Genomic DNA, 21,952 nt, shown 5'->3' on the forward strand with positions numbered 1-21,952 from the left:
AGAGGACACATATATAATCCCACTTTAATCGTCACAAGGAACAGAGTGAGGATGAGTGTTTACCACAGTGTACTCTTGCAGTACTGCGTGTACTCTTGTAGTATTGTGTGTACTCCGGGATTATTACCCTGCTCACTCTCATAATCTGATGATGATGATGATGACGTTATACTGCAGCTCCTGGGCTCCACTTCTCGCGAGACTACGGACAGGACCAGACGTCCTCTCTCTCTCTCTCTCTCCCTCCCTGTGTCTCTCTCCCTTCTCTCTCTCTCCCTCCCTGTGTCTCTCTCTCTCGCTCTCTCTCCCTCCAGCCCTCCCTTCCCACGCCCCAGTGCGCTGTGGGACAGTTGCTGCTATAAAGTATATCCTCTCCCGGAGACAGATAAGAAGCCCGAGACAGGAGGGGGATGAAGATGGCGGACGCCAAGCAGAAGAGGAACGAGCAGCTGAAGCGGTGGCTGGGCTCGGAAACGGACCTGGAGCCCCCGGAGCTGAAGAAGAAGAAGACGAAGGTGAAGTTCGACGATGGCGCCGTGTTCCTGGCCGCCTGCTCCAGCGGCGACACGGAGGAGGTTCTGCGAATGCTCGACCGGGGAGCCGACATCAACTACGCCAACGTAGACGGACTCACCGCCCTCCACCAGGTTCGTGTCCCCCGGCAGATCGTGAGGTGTTCACCGGGGCCGAGGTGCTAGCTCGCCCCGGGAACACCTGTCAAATGGAAGCCATTCTCATCCCCGTTGTTTACCTTCCCGAGCTCCGCCGTCCCCCCCAGGCTCGAGGAGCCGGGAGGAGGTCACCAGCTCCCGGGAAACTGGGTCTAAAGTGTGCATGGAGGTGTCAGGGTGATGTCCCAAAAGTTAAAGCTACTTTCCAAAACCCCCACCAGCAACTGTATGTCCCCGGGTGCAGTCTAATTGCTGCACTTTCCAGCTCGTAGCGTTGCCATCGTAAATAACAACCGGAGCTGAACGGTCCTGTGTGTTTATTATGGTTCCGAGGGGTTGTGGGTTCAAAGTCATTTAGCGTGCTGTGATCGAGTCCCTTCCTGGAGCTTGACGTGCATGTTGTCATTGGTTTGAAACACCTCCCTGTCCAGGCTACATGAGCCCCCCACAACAATGGCTAATACCTGGCCAGCAGTTTTGTTGATAAACCGATTCACCGCGACCGTGGCTACTCTCTGGGGAGGAAGCGGAGGCTAGCTAGCTTCAGCTCGGCTCCGGGCCTTAACCGTACACATAGCTGTTTACTTAGCCTTCCCCGGGTTGACACCGGTGTCTGGTGAAGTGGTTAAGGTGGAGTAAAGTGGCGATCGGGCATAAATCACACGGGTTTGATGCTACACGAGCAAAAAACCACTCAAACGCTACGTTAGCATGCTAAGCTAATGTGTGGCTAGCTGCCTTAGCTGGAGTTGATTCATTCGTTAGCTCGCAGGGAAAGGGACGACGTCACCTGACAACTTGTGGGACTCGTTGTTTTACGCGTTGTGTTGTTTTTTTGTTGGTGGTCGGACTGAACTTGAATTGTGTACGAGGGTTAAAAAGGCGTTGCTAGTTTTGAACCCCCGGTGTGTTAGCGACGCTGAGCTAGCTTGTTTGCCCGCTAACCACGGCTAGCTTACGTCTACTAGCCTGGGTGCTGCCAAAGCCAAATAGTGAAAATGGCAGCCAGTGTTGACTGTGGTTAGACAGCAAGTTCAGAAACTGGTGTAATGTGTGAGGCTGGTTTATTATATGGAGGAAAGATGGTGGAGCTACAGAGAGGAGAGAGAGAGAGATATGGATCCAGGGATGTTTACTGTACCTACTGTACTAACATACCTGTCATTGTAACCTGTGAAACGTGTCAACTGTAGTTTATTGATTCATGAATAACCTGACTCATCCAGTGGTGTGATCCAGACGTGACCTCACCTCTGTCGATCACTGTGAAAGATTAGATCATTGATCATCAGGATTCATTTTCACATTCAATTCCTTCACTGTATGGCATCTGGTGACATTTGTTATACACAGAACAACATCATATTGTGTGTATTACTTGTTGTGCATCAATGAGAGTGTTCTTCATTAATGCCGTTTTAGTGTTTGTATTTGTTCGGTATTGACACTAAACATTTAAAAGTGACCTCTTCATCTGGCTAGATTTGTACCCAGGACATTTTTTGGTTTTGTGTTTGAACTTTAGTCTCCTAGGATTTAATACTAACGAATAAGTTTGAGTTATTACTTGTTGTAATGCATATTTTCACAGTTTTATTTATCGTTCGTTTGTATAGTGTTTCAATGCTTTAAGGATGAACTGGTTTCTCAAATTAAATGTTTAGTGCTCCATAGATCTCCAGTGATGTCACCTCATTACTCATGCCCTCATGTCTAGTCCCAGTAAGCCCAGCAGTTTACACCACCTTGCTCCGAGGTATGTTTGTTGTCCAGGACCCAGCCGCGCTCCAGTAAAAGTTTTAAAAGCAAGTTTTCGAGGAGAGGTAATACCCCCTTAATCTTTAGGTGATGAATTCATTTGGATTTGTCCCTGGGTTTATTAGTTGTGTTGTTAAATCAACCGTTCTGTTTTCTCAGAGTTGCCTATCATTAAATCGGGAATTAGCATGCCCCCCCCTCCCTACCTCACCCCCACCACCGTGAAAGCTCATTGGGTGGAAACGTTGCCTTTTTTTGGGCTGATGTACAGGGACGAGCTAGAGTGAGGAAAGAATTTGCAGTGCTGCTCCCCAGACCTGACCATCTCTGGACGAGAGGCGGCTTCGAGTGTGTGTGTAGACGAGCAGGTGATCCCCTGGTTATGGGGTCTTTATAGAAAAAGTTGAGGGATGCCATCTAGATTTGTGTTTTAAAGTGCTAATCCAACATCAAGCTATTATTGTCATTTGTTTCTTTATAGCATGATCAATGAGTCTAACCACAGGTAAATTTGACTGTTGTATTTTGTGTGCACATAATACTGCGAGCGACTGACCTCTGGCTTTGTTGTGACTTGTGTTGTCACATGGGGGCTCACTGGTCACTGGGTGCAGCGAGATCACTCCCCATCGCTGGTGACCAGTGCAGGGTTATAAATATCTCCCGCACAAGTTCTCCTAACTGGGTTTCAGGAGATGATACTAAGTTTGGATGTGAGTCAGAGTCTGTGGCCCTGCTTTGTAGTGCTCTCCTGGCACTCGCACATTCAGGCAAGAGGTTGTGTGTCTCTACGTGAGTCACAGACCCTCTGTCACTTTAAAGAATGACATGTTACTGAAGGACTCGTAAACATGATCCCTGTTGTTGTCTCCGTCATGACAAAGACCACAGACTCCCTTGTGTATATGAGCGTTGTTAGGCCTGAGGTTTGGAGAATTAACCAGTCGTGCTATGTGACGTCTCTGGGTTTTTGTTACACGCGAGAAACAGTAAGACTTTGTGCATCTTTCGTAGTTTAAAAACCACATTTAAACTCTGTGCCGTAATGGACCAGGACAGACGGGTTCACCCAAACACAGTCTGCACAAGCTCAGTTGCATGGTAGCGAGGATGCACAAGTGCACAAAGGGTCCAGTCGAGTAGACAAGTGGAGATTCCAGATCCCGTCGGCTAAACTCGTCTCAGAGGGTAGCATTCCAAGTCCTGTCGTCCTAGCCCGCGCATTCTTCAGATGACAGTCGCTGGAAACCATGGCAAAGCGAGAGGAGAGCTGACATTCCTCAGCTGTCACCTAAACCCCTCCCCTCGAGTCGTTCTCCCTCTGGCTTGCCTCTCCCCGCACGGTGCCAAAGCAAGGCCCAGCTGACTGTTGCCCACTGAGCTCCATCAAGGCAATTAGTCTGGAGGTAACCCGGGCTTGTCGCTTCACACAAGAAAATCTCCACACTGACCCACACCTGAACTTTTTCCTTTTAGTGTTCGAGACCTTCGCTGATCCCGAGGACCAAGGTGACAGGGCTCAGCTTAGCATGTCAAGAGTTGGGTCTTACAATGCCTCTGCTCTGTTGACATTACACACCCTCATTATGGCCCTGAAGTCCATGAACATTATCTTGCACTGTCTCCATGACAACGACTCAGGGAAGGTTGCTAGTCTCTTGTGTTGGTGGATTTGCATGCACCGAGTGGGAGTTGCATAACACACTGAGCAGAGAGAGGGAGCGAGCGAGTGAGTCTTTGGCAGCACTTGGCAGTTTGAAACTAGAATCAACTTCATGAGCCTTGTAACGGAAAACAATTGCTGAGCATGTGGTGGAAGATGGTGAGGTGGCTGTGTTTCTCTTCATCCAGACCAGCATCAGTCATATTAACACATTACATAATTGCTGTGGATCTGGCTTCAGCCCGGACCATGAGATTCTCAGCTGTGCTCAGGGTAGGCCTGTGAAAGGTGGAAAAAAAGAAACATCCCCATCTTCCTGACAGAGGCATCCTCATACAGACCCTAAGCTCTCTCTCTCTCTCTGCCTGAGGGAGAAAGTCCCGACATCTCATGTGGAGACGCCCCTTGGCTGAGACAGGCGAAGCATGTGTGCATCACATTGCATTTCACAGCCTCACTGTATGTAACACTCACCTGTTCTGCTACACTTCACAATAGAGACATAGGCACAGACTGAGTAAGCTATGAATAAGAGTATTGTGACGATTCTTGGGATTTAGTTATAAAAACCCTTCACATAAACCAAACACTTTATTATAAATAACACAAACAAAACCCTATAGATAAAACTGGAATCAAACATGCATTCATACATAAACGCTGATAGCGATATATCTGTGAACAGCTCATAAGCAGCTGATTTCTGTCAGCAGAGAACATTTGCACCATTGTTGTATCCTTAACAATAGAATAAAAAAGTATTTGTGTACTCTGAATGGCCTGTTCTTTAGACGTGGCTATATTGGCTGCAGGAGCTGATATGTGTGACTGTTGTGGCACAGTTCACGGTGCAAGTGTAGTTTGGTGTACAGCCAGTATGTCCATTTGTTTTGTGGAATTGATGCTCTTAACTGCTGCTTCTATTATGTAACCAGCTGAAGAGTTGTAGGTGGGGATGTGGGTTGATAGGATTCAGAGTGGACATGGTGATAGCTACCTGCTTTTAAAAACAAACTAAAATATTTTAAACTCCAGTATTAAGTCTGTAGCAGGATCTTGGTGCCCATACTGTCTTTTAAGCGTTTCAATATCTGTGGGTTTCATAAGCAGTCGGCTTTCACATCACTTTTCCACATACCTTCCTGGTCCCTTTGTTATGGTTTAAGGTTGTCTTACTGTAGCTGCTAGTCATTCATGCATTTCTAACATGTTGCAGAATATATTAAGATGCAATTTAATAATTCATAGACTGGAATCTAGACTGTCTAGATTTTATTGTTCTTTGTCTGGCTTGACTAGAGCCAGGTCTCCTTGAATGTGATTAAGTTATTGTGTTTTTGTATTTTGTATTGTTGCCAGTGACACGTCTTTGTTAGATATTTAAAAACCAGACCTCACATTGAGATTAACCACAGCTTAATTTGCTTGTATTCCTATTTATCCTTTGTTGCCATGACTCGCCACCAATTTTTATTAATAATCAGCAGTCCTGATGGTGCAGTAGTGGAAATATTACTGCGTCATGATAGTATTAACCATATGACACAGAACAGGCCCTACTGAAGGAAACTGTAACCCATCATCACAAACAGTTTCATCTGTTTGAGTTCAAGCGGATGATCAGAGCAACATTATGGAGGCAGGAATATAAGCATGTCTGGATCAGCATGGATTAAAGTCAGCCTAACCTTCACACTACCGCAGAAATGAGTAACAGCTCTTTTCCATTTATAAAAATCAATCAGCTGATTTGTGTGGGGTGGCTCACCAGTACTGAAGCTGTTAATGTGTGTTAAACTTACACATACACACATACACCCTCAATTTAGTCTCATGTGCAGACGTATATATCATCACATGCATTGCTGAATTCTTGTCTGCAGTGAATCACCGTAACACCTTTGTAACCTTGGCTTGCCTAAGTGTTAATTTTAGAATCTGAGCCCTAGAACATGTGTATTTCACCTGCGTATAATTGGCATGTCTCTCCTCGTCAAGCGGGCCCCGCTCGCTGCTTCATTCAGCCTCCCTACCAACCCCATAATCAACAGCAGGAAGTCCTTGTGGTGTTTGCGCGCCAATGCTATGCAACATGCCAGGTCATCTGCTGATTGTGACACGTCGGTGTTGTTTCCCCAACGCTGTGTTTTAAAGAAACAACGAAAATAGAGAGAAGTGAGCTAAAGAAAGAGAGTATTTTTATTTTTATTTTTTTTAAATAAAAGTTGTTTCTTGTTGAAATCATATTCTCAGTGTAGGAACCATAACCTAAACAAAGAGTATGAAACATTCCCTGCAGCTGAATACATCATGTCAGGGCTCATACATACTTATAACTTAAATTTGTCCTCAGGGGAAGATGGTGTATGTTCTTATCTCGGCGTTCCTTGGGAATTCACACAGTAAATATTATCCTGTAAAGAAAATATTTCCGTACAGGTTCCCTCCGATTTCAGGCTGCATGGATTCTTTGAACCACACCTCTGTTCATGACATTGCTGTGATAACGCATAGATGAAATGCCACAGGCGTCCCCCACCGGAGGACCTGGAACAGCGAGGAGGGCTCACTGAAGTATTTCAGACGAGCGTCGCTGCAGGTTGGAACTGGTTCACGTGGGGTCGTAAGGAGAATTCCTCAGTAGAGTAAACCTGCTGCCACGTACATGAGTGAGCTGACTGAATGGCTGAGCTACAAACGTGGACTTGAACTTGCTCGAAAAGCCCATTTCACCTGACGAACAAACCCTTCATGACTTTTGAATATTTCCCTTTTTGAATTAGTAAAATGAGACGTTGGTTTTAAACCAGAGGCCTCCGTGTGTCATCACCGCCTTTCTTATGTGTGTTTTAATGATGTCATCGTGTGCTCCCTTGCATCAGGTTCTAGCTGTGTCACTGCTTCAGAAGCTGATTGAGAATATATAACTTTAGATCAATTGGTGAATCGTCCTTTCGTGTGTCGTAACAGAATAATGATAATCACTTGCTTTTTGTCCTCTGCCTTCACTCGTCCGTGCTGTGCATAGTGTTGAGCTGCTGTGAAATGTTTGTGGGATGACTTCAGCTTGTTTTGTTTTCTCTTCCTCTTCCACCCTGTATCACGTCGTGTCTGTCTCTTACTGGAACCAGGTCTTCTTGAAGCCGTCCCACTGCTGTTTGCTCGGCGGCAGTCACATGCTTCACCCTGGGTGTTTTTTATGAGCTGTTTTTGAACTGAAAACACCTGGACGCGCAGAGACTCTGGATTCCGCATTGTCTTACAGAGACAGCGAGGACAATTAGGGCTGAGGGCATTCCATTTCCATCTTTCCATTTACCCTCAGAATGGCTAAATCTTCAGCTGATCAAATCAAACTTTAGCCCATATTTACAAATTACAATTGGTCTCAAATGGATTAACAAGGTGCTAAACCCTAAACAATGAGGGATAGAGGTGAGGTGACTAACGATTGGCTCATTACACACAATCTGGACTTTGTGTTATTCTTATGTTAAGAGATGTAGAGTATGATATCCTTACATTTAAACCTGGGGAGTGTTGTTGCATCCACCTGTCTTTCTCAAGGAACAACTGGCCCACAACTAAAAGCTGTAAATCTGTTTTTACACCTTTTTTGTTTTTCAAATATAAGTATTGGTAATGTAGTGTGGTAAATATGAAATATTCTGTTATTCTGTTGCTAATTTTGCAATAAGCGACATACTTCTAGGAAAAAACTGTTCTAAAATATGTAAAATTCTGCAAATATCACAGGTAAAAACACGCACTGATACAATATTACCTATAAAAGCTAATAACAGCCGGTCTGATAATAAACTAATACATCTTAGCATCTCCAAATGTATTGTTCTTCCTTTACAATGGATTAGCATTGATTCTTCTTTGGCTCAGATCCATGAGACTAAATGAGCCTGTTTTGCTGTGGTGCTATCCCATTAGTGTTCTTGTGAGTAAGTGGCTGCAAATAATACTCCACCTGCAGATAAATAGCGGTGTCAGTACAAGGGCCTGGACTATGACAGTGAGAACATTTGCTCGCTGTTAAAATGGACCTGCACAAGAAAGTATGTTGTGTGTCTTAGCCAGGAGCTGTTTTTCCATGTTTTAAATAAACCAATTAAATATTGTCGCTCGCCTAATATCCCGCATCGGACTGTAAAAAGGATCCAGCTGATGATCCAGTGAAGCAGGATAATGAGGCCTGCAGTGACGTCAGTGTTTCCATATTCTCCTCAAATGGTTAATTTAAGCATCAACTAAGAGCCTTAACTAAGAGATGGTGCTACAAGAAAATACTGTTATTTATGATAAAGGGGTGAATGAGATCACACAATTATAGCAATAAGACTAATTACAAAATAGGACACAACGTCACTAAGTCATCCCAGTGTCACCAGAGACAATATTCCATGTTTTATAGAGCATAAAAGTCAGGTCACTGAGTCCAATCAAGCTGATATGTTGTGAGACTGTTGAATGAATAATTAATGAACCAAAACAACTGCTGCACAGACAAGATAATGTCCTCAAGATATACAGTAGGCACAGATTGTTTTGTTGTTATTTGACATGCATACATACATGCACATTTATGCTTTTATTTCTGTGTCACGTGAATACGTTGGCCCATATTTCCAGGGGTTTTAAGACACCTATAATCTACACGACACCATTGTTTTATTCAGGTTGTTTGACGGACAGTATAAAAAGGATACCCCCTGAACTTCAGGCCAAGTGTTGATATTGTTGCTCGTCTTTCCTTTACCGAGGTGGATCTGGTAGGAGGGATCAGGGTGTTGGAGATTTCAGGCCAAAGAGGAACAGGAAGTGGCTGTTTATTTTTCTCATTTCCTCTTTGAGGCTCCACTAGTGAGCCTGCTTCTTCCCCTCCCTCTGCTTTAATCACTAACGCAGGCCTGACATCGACACATGTACACACGTAAATATGCACAGTTATCTGCACTGGCTCATCAAGCAAAACGCATGCATTCTTGTTTTTTTTACACAAGGCCCGTTGAACTATAATCGTGTGTTATTCCATCACTATATCCCTGTTTATCTATTTCTGGATTAAACTTTACTCCTATTTGAAAGTCTTGATGTAGACTAAATATTTGAGTTTGAATATTTTGCAGAATAGAAGGAAACTACTTTTTTCCAAACCTAATGTTCACGTACAGGTTTATTTAGCCTTTTCTAATTGTATAATACTCTATACACATGTTATTTAGCTCCACTCAGAGCTGTGGAGTCGGTCTTGGTGTTTGCGTGACAGTGTGATGTTGTTTTACTCCGGTAACGATCCATATTTGTGCTTGTAATGGCTGTAAATTAGTGGAATGGCCGCAGGGGCAGAGCCTGGCATCCACACTATCCATTTAACCTCGTGGGTTCGGAGCCTGTTGCCATGAACGGTGACATAATGCCAGTTCACTGGAAAGAGGGGGGGGGGGGGGGGGGGGGGGGGCGTAGTGTGCACCGTGCTCAATGCCTCTGTAGTTGACTGTCAGTGACGGCTGCTGACTGAGCTATCTTCTGTCCTCTGTATAGTAGCCCTTCACATAAGGCTTCTATTATATGGAAATATCAACAGAGATTGTATTCTGCCATCTCTCCATGGCTATCTGACCTCTCTTGCCCCCACCCCCCCCACCCCCCAGTTGGTGCCTCCCTCTCGCCCTTGGACCCCTCGCATGGAAACAAACTTGGCTCTCAAGTGGGGCTATTGTTTTGCCTGCCCAGCGAAAAGCCCAAGTGAAACATACAGTTACAATCTCGCCGGCATTTTCCCCCCCTCTTCCTCAATCCTGGTCTTCTTTTTCCATGGGAATCCCAAGGCCTTATATGGTCGTCCTCGGTAGCAGCAGCTACAGTACTGAAGGCAAAGAGTGTGAGTGTGTGAGTGTGTGAGTGTGTGAGTGTGTGTGTGTGTGTGTGTGTGTGTGTGTGTGTGTGTGTGTGTGTGTGTGTGTGTGTGTGTGTGTGTGTGTGTGTGTGTGTGTGTGTGTGTGTGTGTGTGTGTGTGTGTGTGTGTGTGTGTGTGTGTGTGTGTGTGTGTGTGTGTGTGTGTGTGTGTGTGTTCTGGTTACAGCTCCCAACAGGGCTCATCTAGTGGAGGGACCCAGCTGGTCGCCCTGCAGCGTTCTAACCCTCCCCCTCGTACCCTCTGGCCTCCTGAACCCTGCCAATAGCACAGAAGCGGTGAGCTCTTTGTCTCAGGCGTAAACACACACACAAATGTACAACACCTTACAGAATGAACGCTCCCACACACAGTCCTCCTTTCAAATACAGTGTCACGAATACTTGTGTAATTCCTCCATTTTCTAGTTTATTGTGTTTCTGGTTTTATTTTCACTCTTTCACCTCATCTGTCTGGGCTAATCTGTCTAACAACCACCCCCCCCCCAAACACACATGCAAACACAGATACATAACGCACTCATACTTACATGCAGGCGGTAAGAAGGAATTCCTTTTGTGGAAGTTGCTGCGCGCCTCTGAGCCGGTGACGTAGCCCGGCGAGGAGTGGCCAGAGCGCTGATGCCTGAAGCCCCAAGGCTAGGAGTATTACTTATCTGGGAATTTCTCCACTGGTATGCTAGTCCAGGGCCTCGCTGCTCACTGGTTAGGTGGTTGCAGAGAGAAGTTGTACTACTGGAGGGGGGAGGGAGAGAAGTAAGGCGAAAGAGAGGGCCACTTCTGAGCTGCTGTGTCGTCCATACTGTTCCTTTTATATGGGAGAAAACTGGTCTTTCTGTGTGTGAGGCAAAATGAAAAGCCTGTGTTATGAAGCTTTATTGTGAAAGCTTGAAGTTGAGCACCAGGTAAATGAAAGCACCAGCGGATATACAGACAAGAAAACTCCTGAAGAGAGAAACCACATGCCCTTTTACACAGATAATGTTCTTGCTCTCCGTCATTCAGCCGCCTCACCACAGATATTAAAGCGGTTTCACTCCTCCTACATCACACCTCACTGCAGACGTCTCGCTGAAGGCAAGAGATGATCGTGAGGGATGGAAAGAATTATCAGTTTGTTTTCTTAATAGGTTTGTGTTTTAATGGAGGAACTCGGAGTGATATCACCGCTCTCCTCCGAACACCATGTTTTTCTAACGGGCACACAGTGTTGTGTTGGTGCTTTGATCGGAGGCAAAGTCCTGATCACAATCGAAGTGAGAGTGAGTCAAGCCTTGTGCACGTTGGGGGGGGGGGGGTTGAACAGCTGTTCCAAAGCAGTTCCACTCTACACTCTGATAATCTCCGGGTTTGTTGCTGTTGTGGTGACTGAAGCATAATCCCCCACACACCTCGGAGACGCTTTCTTCATTAGGGAAGATTGGTTGTCTTTATGGAACCTGTTGTCGTCGAGGTCCGTGGATTATCGAGCGGAATCTGGACTTTGTTTCTGAGAGGACGTGTCGCTGTTGAGTTGAGAATATTACTCAATACTTTGGGTCTCCTCAAAAGAAATTCCTTCTGCCGCAGTTAGCAAACAAAGACGAAGCCTAAACTATGTGCAGAAAGGGTTGATAACAATACAGATTGAGTCTAGATAAGAGAGAGTTTTAATCATAAAATCCTGATTTACAAAGGCAGGTGCAAACCAGGTAGATTTTTTATGTTTTTGCCTTAAAAAATGGTTTTTATTTAGTAAATCAGTGGCAAGAAGCGTCAAAGATAATTGGAGTAGATTGTGCTCTCTGGGTGACTCTTCTTAAAAAGATATGAAGCATCTGCAAGTAAATATATTAAAGATATATGTTAAAGAAAGGACATTGAAAAATGTGTGTATTTAAGTATATAATTCCAGGACCAATCAGCAAAGCTCTATTACTTCTCTCTCAGTTCCAAAGGAGCGAGCAGAGACTTGGATTAATTTGCAGTGATGGCGTGAGATCACTGTTGGCTTGTATTGTGCTAAATGTTTATGTCTGCTGTGGATCATGTAGAAAACTGTGTTTGAAGCGTTGGCACACATTAGACATGTCACACCTAACAGATACTGGGCTTCTAATACAAGAGTCTGAGCATTTGAAGACTGTTTTTAATTTCAAATGTGACTGTGTTTTGCCTGTATTTGTTCTGAGATCTGTTTTTTAGAATTGTCCCTTACCACACAACCTCAGTGTCATTCACTGTGAGCCTGCAGTACGACCGCCATTTGCATGTAGAATAGCTGTTGGCACAGTGCACCGAGCCATCCACCTGTGTCACTGAGTTCTTGGCAGTGAAAGGTTCCAGCAGCAGTGTTCTGCACAGTGCTTGAGTCGGCCATCTGAGGGTGATACTAAAGGAAGTCAAGGAGAGGAGGGGTCTTCAAGTGTCTCCTTGATGTGGAGTGCTTCTAAATTCAGCTTGACACTCCTCTGCATGATGGCCCACTAGATAATACACCTACCCATTGTATACACACAGTAGCTCTCCCTCAGTCAAGACGGCTTTGAAAGTGTTTCGTCTGGCTTTTCAGACTCGTTTCTGTAATTGTCATCGTTATTTATAGGTTGAGTTTAATGGAGGTTTGTGCAAATTCACAACACACACAAGTTTGTTAGTGTTTTAGCTGGGTATAAGCTAGTAGCTGTGGTTTTGTCCTCGCGTCTTCTCGCTTTTCCAGTGAGTTTTATTTCATTTTGATCAACTTCATTGGGAGATGTTTTATAACCAAGTCTTATCCTTACTGCAATGATTTAAAGTCTGTCCTGCAGCTCTAATGAAAACAAAGTGCTTTACAGTCTGAACATATCCCCCTAACTCTTGTACTTCTTTATGCTATCTTTGTCTTCTTGTGTTTTGAATGACAATATAAACTAATTAGGATGAAGTATTAGCGGTCACATTGTGTGTCTTTCAGCCATAAAAGGTCATGAGAACAGCGAGAAGTCCTTCATGCAAGATGATAAAAAAAATAAAGATGGCACCTTGAGACGCCCCTTTCAACATGACTTTTTTTGATGTCGTCTCCCAGTGGTTTACTTTTTAGCGCTGCCTTCGGGGGCTGTCCGCGAAACCCCTGTGTGCTTTAAAATTAAGTCTTTTCTCTATTTATTTATGTTTCTTTCAAAGGGCCGACGAGGCCTGAACCCATGTTCTCTTTTGGGCTTTGTTGTCATGGTGACGGACTGGCCTCTTTTCTTAGGTGCACGTCATGGGTGCATATTTGGGCCGCTCCGAGAATGGCTTAGCCCATCGTCTTCGCTGGGCTTGAGGTCCTCCTTATTATTTCAGGATTAGACTGGTGCATATGATGGACACTGTATTCTTTCTGTTTTAATCTGCCTCCATATTTATCGCAGCTGCAACCTCCTCTATTGTCCCATGTGGCTGCAATCCATTGATTAGTGTGTGAAGTGTGAACTTTACTAAGCTTTCCTTCTTAGGAGTTTGTTGACTTAGTGCAGCTGTACACTTTTAATGCAATATTTTGATATATGCAGCATTTATTATTAAGGTAAACCTAAGCAGTGAATTTTTCAATTTTATGACCATTTGCATCATGTTTCCTTCAGGCGCACCTCATTAACTTTGACTGATCAAGGTGTTGTCTTTCCTGCTTTTTCATAAAGTGCCACTTTGCGTATGTGGACAAGAACATGGTAGGTGCAGTGATGCAGAGTCCACCGTCACAGCCCACACGATGAATTAACTTCGGCCAAAGCACTATAGGAGATTAGATGGGAATCATCTAATGGAAAATTAATCTAATTCCCAGAGTTTTCTCCCTATTAATCTTGGTGGAATACTCACATATTTCACGTCCTACAGTGAAAATATTAAATGACGCCTTGATCTGACCTTTGACTCCCACTGACCCTAATTCCCAATCAAAGATGCATATTTTTCTTGCTAATCACATCACACAAAACCCTAATGGATAAATAGTTGTTTTCTCAAGCTAGGTGTACGATATACATCCAACTCTATTGACCAATCGAATAGAGCACCCTGTGTCCATTGATTACATTAGTACTTGATTTTATTTCTGTTACGTCAACTTCCCAGAAGCCCCAGCTTCCATTAGCGAGTACATTTTATCTGAATGGGCAGCTGGGCCTAGTTTCTGTGGGTCTGACTCTCCAGATCCTAGCATCGGTTACCTGTCAGTTACCGGTGCTGGGTCTGCCATGTTGGGCACGTTTGTGTTGCACTGATTTCCATCTCTTACCAAACGGAGCAGTGGCTAAATGATGGATAAGTTGCTGTCCAATCGATTGGTGCTGAAAAGCAAATAAACCTCATGAATCCTATTCGAGAACTAAACCAAATACTGTGTGTGCTGTTGTGAACCCTGATTATTTAATAACATGTTATCCCCTCTTGTTTGTTTCAATCGGAAGCTGCGAGCGGAGGCGTCCCTCCTCTGACGACATCGCACTCTTCTTCAGCTTTTGCTTATCAAGCCAATAAATCACCTATAAATATATAATCATGGGTTGTTTATGGCCGTTTGGAAAATTTTACTGCTTAGGCATGTCGCCCATCCCTATTGTGTAGTGCCATCCATATTTTTGCCTCGATGATTGACAAGGCCTCCTCTCCCGCCGTCTGTCAGATAAACTAGACAAACAGGTTTAAACGGCAACTTCTTGGCTTGAGAGTGAGTCACTGCATATCTGAGCGTTTCTCTGTGAGCACATCTCCGGTCCTATAAGTCATTTGGGGGCTGATTGTGATGTGTTAGACAGGATTAAGCCCACAATGTTTCCTTATATAACTTCCATTAATATCATCTTTGCCTTCCATGCACTGTCTGACTCACTTGCTCTGCCTGCTGCTGGCAGATATCAAATGTGTTGTTAGTTTTTGTATGAGCCGTGGCGGTGAATGTTCTCAGAAGAAAACATCGAGGTTGCTATGATACTTTCTACTGACTCTTCTTCTTCTTCCTCCCGACTCTCCGGCCACTCCGCTCTCCGTACTCTTGATGCAGCCTCTAACTCTTGCACCTGTCAGCCACAGACAATTACAGCCATTAAGAGATTACCTGTGTTGGGCTCCAGTAGCTGCTGGGAGGAGCCAGTGGAGGAAGGCTGGTGACGGATCTGAGGAGGGAGGTCACTGCCCAGCACTGCGTTCACCTTGAGGGGCTTTCGAGGAGATAATGAGTGTTTGGGGGGTGGGAGGATGTAGATGAGAGGTCAAACAGTCCAGCTTTGTTGCAAATAAGAAGAATATCAGGGCAGTGGATTATTTGTAAGAGGTCTTTGACACCAAGCAGATCCCAGAGCACAGCAGAAGCCAACTGATTTAGTTTCCTAACAACTACATCATCTGTTTAAGTTAATACTCTTAATACAAGACCTGGCATAAGAAGTCAATAAAGTGTATTTGTGATTTTAAAAACGTGATCATTATTCTACATATATTTCCAATTTGAATTCCCTAATCTATGAAATCAGCTGCAGTTTCTTTGCATGTTTTTAATCCACATCTGCAAGTATCTGCTTTGCCGTGGTGTTGTTAGCTTGTGGGCTTTCGCACGGCTTGCTTCCACCTGCCTTTGTTGTAGCGTAGACTGCATTATAATGAATCTCCGGAGGATTTGAACAGCAACATGGGAACTCATAAATGCGACCGGAGTGTGAAAAACAAGCATCTGTCCACGTCTGTTCTCAAAGGTGGTGTCTAGGGATTCCTGTTAACATATTGATGAGAAATGTGAGCTGCCTGGTTCACCTGAATAAATCTGGCTTCACCAATTCTGTCAATTATCTTGATTTTTAACAGCATTTCTTACAGGCCTACCTTTGTTGTTATTACCATATTCCAGATTGTGGGCTTGTAGGGGGATCACAAGCCGCCACACGCAAGGACATCGTAGCCACATTTTTTAACACAAAGATGGCGTCCAACTTACATTGAGGATGAGTTTTTAACGAGCAGCACTTTTTAGGTAACGTCTGCTTTTTAAAAATGTGAAAAGGTGAACCCTGTCTATTTAAAAAGCCCATGTGCACCTGAAGAACCCCTGTCAGACATAACCAGATCACATCACATCACACACACACACACACACACACACACACACACACACACACACACACACACACACACACACACACACACACACACACACACACACACACAGACCGTCAGATAAGCTCGGTGAGGTGCTCTTCATCTCTGACCATGTACGGCGTTGTAAACGGACCAAATTTGGACAAGGATTCCAGCCAGAAAGTCGTGTGCCCTAAACGTGAGCCCGCTGTGTAATCATGTGTATCTGTTTCCCTTGTCAACGCTTTTGTTGTCATAGCAACCCCAGAAGAGAGAGCGAGGCAGTCGAGGCACGGTGTGCAGGGATGTGGGCGACGGGTTGGAGTCAAGTTTGGTTTTATAATTGGTCAATGGAAATTGTAGTGGTGGTTATCTCTAATGCTCGGTCACGGCAATGACCGTCCTTCAGTGGATGTGTGATTCCACCGATTGTGTTTACGATGCTGAATGTGCAGTTTTCCACTGTTGAACTTTGCAGGTCACAGTGTTATTTAATGTGAAGTAAGTGTGTGTGGGGATCCTCACTTTATTGTGCTTAGCCAGAAGTTTTTGAAATTCCACAAATACACTAAATCGCTACTGGAGTAACATTTTACTGCTTTAATACATTTTATTGTGTGCAATAGATTCAGCAGGTCTAATACACATTCTGCAAGTAAAATCACAACCTCTACGACTTCATGAGTCAGAATATCCTAAATTAGATCTCTCGCACTTGAAGTTGCAGTTTATTTTTGTGGGTGTCACTTTTGTTGTCACTGCCTCTTCACTCACACAGGCTTTGGTTTAAGAATTGTAAGAAAGTGTAAAGAAAGAGTACAGTGCATTTTTTTTAACATGCAGGTATGAGCTCACCAGGAACCACAGCACTTGTCCAGTTCCTCCCACACTGAATATTATCCCCCATGTCCTTAACCAACACACTGACTTTACATCTGTAGCCTGACACCCGCACTAGCAAAGTTCCTCATCGGTAGCATTGACTCAATGTGACAAACTCCGGGTGCTAAGTGAACTGGCAGGGAAAACAGTTTCACTTTTTGACCGACCACAGATGTGAATTTAATTGAGTGACTCGTTGGCGTAATGGGTGAATGTACCGAGTGTGTAGTTGTGGTTTGATTCATCACACTTGAGAAAACATTTGGCTGATGTGCAGAGCCGACTTCTCAAGTAAAGAAGCCCTGTTTATAACTGGGAAAGCATTGTCTGGCTTTTTTCATAGAGGAACATATATGCCCTCGAAGCCTCCATCAGCAGTACTACACTATGTGGTATTTCAAGCACCCCTGCTATGTGCGGGCGTTTTGGGAGCACGCCGGCTGCCAAAATTCCCCAGTAATTCTGGACGCATGTGGCAATGTAGTATCAGGGGCAGTGCAATTCTCTTCCTGTGCTATTTGTAACTATGGCACAGCCCCTCCCACTCTCATATGTTCAAATGTGCATGTACACAAATCTGACCATAGGGTGGGTTATGCTTTTTATGCTTTTTTTACACTGGTCTTACTCCTCTCCTCTCCTCCCCTCTCTCTCTCTCAGGCATGCATAGATGACAACGTAGACATGGTGACATTCCTGGTGGAGCATGGAGCCAGCATCAACCAGCCCGACAACGAGGGCTGGATCCCCCTCCACGCTGCAGCGTCCTGCGGATACCTAGACATAGCAGAGTAAGTAGAGTAAGCAGTATCTGATTCGTCCGGTAAGATTTGTGCAACCTTACATCCTGTTTTTTTTTATCTGCTGTGGGTTTAACTGCAGTTCTCTTCATTAAACCTTTCAGTCTGAGTGTGTGTGGAGATATCTGAGCAGTAGCTTTGTTAAAAGTGACTGTATTAAGATCCAGATGTCAATTTACACACTATTTCGATTGTGAATGACTCGTAATCAGTTAGGCTCTGCCAGACACACCATGCTGTTCTTGGAGAGCTTGCCAGAATCAAGAGCAATCATTTTAATCATCGGTAGCACACAGTTCTCATCACATTTGCGCACGAACGGCCGCCGATCTGATAGCTCCGACACACATTGTTGGTGATGTAATCAAATATGGAGAGATCAGGGTCAGCCACCATATCTGAAATCAAGCTCTACAGTTGCACTCTAGTATTTTCTTGCCCTTAGTCCTTTTCAGGTAAGGAGGCTGTTCATAGGGCACAGAACACCACGCAGAGATGTTATCAGAGGATATATAAACAGGCCTGAAGGGGGTGAAGGAGTTCGGTTGTGCTCATTGTTCAGCATATTGGGAGTGTGCTGTGACCTGCTTTACTTCTGTGTTACGTTTCAGGAACCCGGCTGCAGATCTCTCTCCACACTGTTGGTGTTTGCCTAAAAGGCTACAAGTGTAACTGGCTGTAGAAAGATAAACATGCTCATTTTCAGAATCCTCTGCCAGATATAATTCTTCTGGTAGTTATGTTGTAATTTGATAGCTACTATTGAACTATAATATGAACTAGAATGGCACCAACTAGAGCTGTTCCCTCCACCAAGGCCAAACAGGCTCTTACATTCAATCAAGCTGAACCAAATTACACACACTCATAGATGTTGGTTCCTTAACTATGCCTGATTGTTTTCATGTGTGAATCTGTGAATTAGTACCTGGGAAATCCGTGATGCGAAACCGCACCAATAACTATCAGGTTTTTCCCTGACCCATACTTCATTCTACATTCTCATTCTACCAAGTTTAGTTGAAATCCATTTAGTTGTGATTACGTAATCCTGCTAACTATCAGCTACTTTCATTTAAAAGCAGATTCCATCCGTCTGCGTTCAGTTGGCCTCATGAACACAGCACCAGCACTGGGCTGGTATTACAGAAGACAAGAAGTTTTTTGTTGTCACACAGAGAATGAAAAGGTCAAGTGGCCGGCCTGGTATGAGTGACTAATGGAGTCACAGAGGAACCCAGCAACCTGACGTGGGTGGTGATGAGCCCTCGGCCATCCCATTTCAGTCCCAGCATCCTCGGTAACACATTAATGGGAACCGCAAGAGGGGACTGTATCTTTCAGCCAATGGTAGGGTTTGGTTAGAAAGCCCACAGTTGGGATCCCAAAACCACAAAGCTATCAAACCCAGTAAGGAAGACCTGTAATGGGCAAAATAGAAAGTCCAATCAAGAGTTTCCTACGTATCTGCAGCCCGTCACTTGCCATGTGGAGGGGAAGTCATAAGGACCGAGCACTTTTCAAGTGGTGTGTCGGCTTAATGAGAAGGATGTGAGTCTCGCCGCAGCTTTAATTAGAAGCATCTGGAGTAAAGATGGTGTACGGTTAAAAAAGGTCTTGAATGCTTTAAAGTGTTAAGTCACAGAGGAGCCGTGGAGACAGTGTGCAGCTCATTCTGGTTGTTTTCATGGTTAAGCTCATGATCTTTCATTCTTTCAGACGACACGCCTGTTAAGGGCCATGCCGACAGATTAGAACATGTAATCGACTATTAAATAATACATTTCTGCTGTGATAAATTCCAGGATATCTTACCCATTTTTATGAATCTTTATAAGCAGATTCTACGTGTGAATATGCAGAATCTGTCGACGAGGCATACAATTCATAGTAACTTTAAAAGCAACGTACAAGACGAAAGCAATTTTGAAAACGGAACTGATGATCATGCATTTTGTTTTCATTGTAATTATGTAATTGGCAAATAGTTACTGAGCCTGAAGACAGTTCAAAATGTGACTGGTGAAACAGGAGCTGACAGGCTGTTACATTGTGTGAATCAGAATTGGAAGAGGACCAAGAGCAACATTGTGAAGCTCCAGTTCTTCGAGTGTTTCCTCATCAGATTGAGGAAGTGACACATTGCATGTTTTCCTTTGAACCACGTCAAAAACAAGTCATGTTTACTCTGTGATTTCTGCATCTCTCTACTTTAAATGTTCATTTGTTGTTGTTGCAGGTATCTGATTAGCCAGGGTGCCAATGTAGGAGTTGTGAATAGTGAGGGCGAGACACCTATGGACATCGCTGAGGAGGAGGCGATGGAGCAGCTCCTGCAGAACGAGATCAACCGACAAGGTGCAGTATTCATTCAGACATGTTGACCTTTGCCCTCCATTCTACACCTTCCTTCTCACCCTGAAATGTTCTGCAGCTTCACAGCAGCCATTCTGACATGAAGATGTGGGTTAACTTATGGTTCTGATCTATTTACAGAGCTTTAATTCATGTGTTAACCTATTATTTCATGTCAAAAGGAGAGGCGCCTGCTGTGATAAAGGTCTATTGTGTCTCAAGTGATTTGATTAGACAGCAAATCTAGTCAGGGTGAGTTTTTAGTTGATACCAGTATTCGTAAGCTTCAGTTGAATAGGTGTACAAGTGTTTTTTTTTTTTATGTAATCCAAGTTAATCTCATCGTATCCAGAAACAATTCTGACATCATAAGCGCTTTACAGACAGCCAGGCTGTTCGGACCCCTCTGTGTGTGTCATGCATGTGTGAGTAGGTTGTCAAATAGGATCCGAACTCTCATCGAGTGTCATTCACCTGCTGTTTTCCACTTGCGCGCTTGAAGAACGCACGTTGCGTAACAAAGAGAAGGGATCCAGCTGTGTTGTGAGCACTCATGTGATGAGCCCTAAACTGAAAAGTCGGGCCTGTCTATTTTTGGCCAGGCCATTCTTTAGATGCTGAAGGGCCCTCCCCCTCCGGTGAGAGGCCACGCACAGACCTGTTTAATGGCCCCGGGCCAGAGGGATGCTCCTCAGCTTATATTCACTAATAAAGGGTTGGCCAGCCTGCGTGTCACCGTGGCACATATCGCCATTTCCTGAATGTAGAAATCGAACATAGATTCCCACATGCACCAGGAGTCCACAGGTTCAGAAAAGTCCTTAACTGCATTGTTTCCTGAGGAACCTTTTTGAAAATATCCTGTTTGTAAAACCTCCACGTCTCCTCGACAGTCCCAGTTAACTCCAGATCCTTGAAAGTAAGGACATCTAGTGATAATTACACCCAGTGTGCTGTTTACACGTTACGCTCCTTGGCTGTGTTATGTAACAGCAGAGAGACTCGTCTTGTGCACACACACCGAATGTCAAGAATCTCCTCCGGTGGCACCTGTCAGTTTGGATTTGCCGATGTGTGATGGATGGACGCGCTGCCTGGTGCAGAGCATCCAACCGCTGCCTCAACTTGGATCCATCAGTGCCAGATGCAAAAACTACACGTGTATCGTCATTTAACACGCTCAGATACTTCACAAAGCCTTAATGCTGGGTTTGTGGGTATTTAGTTTTCAAGTGTGCGACTCGCTGCTTTTGGAAAGTGAATTTGGCTCGAGGGACGGCTGCAGACAATCCCCAGCTCAGTTCTATATGCCTGGAGTTAGCAGGAGGCGGCATTATGCAACAGGTTGTTGTGTAACGCTCCTGTATGTAATGTGATTTTCTCCCCTCAAAGAGACACCAGTCATGGGGTTAAACTTGTTACCGAGTGGCCGTGGTTTGCCCTTGGCAGAAACAACAACCTCTAGATCTGCTCCTTGACCCTGATTGGGTCAAGTGACCGGTCGGCCCTGCCGCCCTCCTCTCCTTCTCCGTCAGCTGCTGCATGAATGCTCCGCTCTGTGCTTCTAATTGACTGAAGGTGGACAAATGTTTTAAACTCGCACATTGTCCCTGTTAGCCTGGGGTGGGGGGTTATCTGGATTGGATTTATTTTACTTATATTTTATTTATATACTTATGTATAGGCCCTTTTCTGCATTTGCTCTATTTTCTTCTGAGGAACCTGGTGCTTTGTTTAGGATACATGTCCATAGACATTTCATTCATCTTTTGCCAGACGTACTGTAGGTATGTTGTCCTTAAGGTGAAGCAGGAGGCAGG

At 44.5% G+C, this 21,952-nt stretch overlaps 1 protein-coding gene across 4 annotated transcripts in view; it reads left to right on the plus strand.

Annotated features, from left to right (window-relative positions):
- Positions 1 to 347: 347 nt before the first annotated feature.
- ppp1r12a (protein phosphatase 1, regulatory subunit 12A) overlaps positions 348 to 21,952 on the plus strand; it is a 41,643-nt gene continuing 20,038 nt past the window's right edge. For 3 of the 4 annotated variants that reach the window (XM_061068709.1, XM_061068717.1, XM_061068733.1), the window contains exons 1-3: positions 348 to 647; positions 17,638 to 17,768; positions 20,017 to 20,135. In XM_061068709.1, coding sequence (XP_060924692.1) covers positions 411 to 647; positions 17,638 to 17,768; positions 20,017 to 20,135 — 487 coding nt within the window. In that variant the 5' untranslated portion in view covers positions 348 to 410. Of the gene's footprint in view, positions 648 to 10,168; positions 10,297 to 17,637; positions 17,769 to 20,016; positions 20,136 to 21,952 lie in introns of those variants that run through there. The other variant, XM_061068725.1, reaches the window with a different exon arrangement.

Source organism: Limanda limanda, chromosome 1, assembly GCF_963576545.1.
Source record: "Limanda limanda chromosome 1, fLimLim1.1, whole genome shotgun sequence".
Classification (NCBI taxonomy): Eukaryota; Metazoa; Chordata; class Actinopteri; order Pleuronectiformes; family Pleuronectidae; genus Limanda; species Limanda limanda.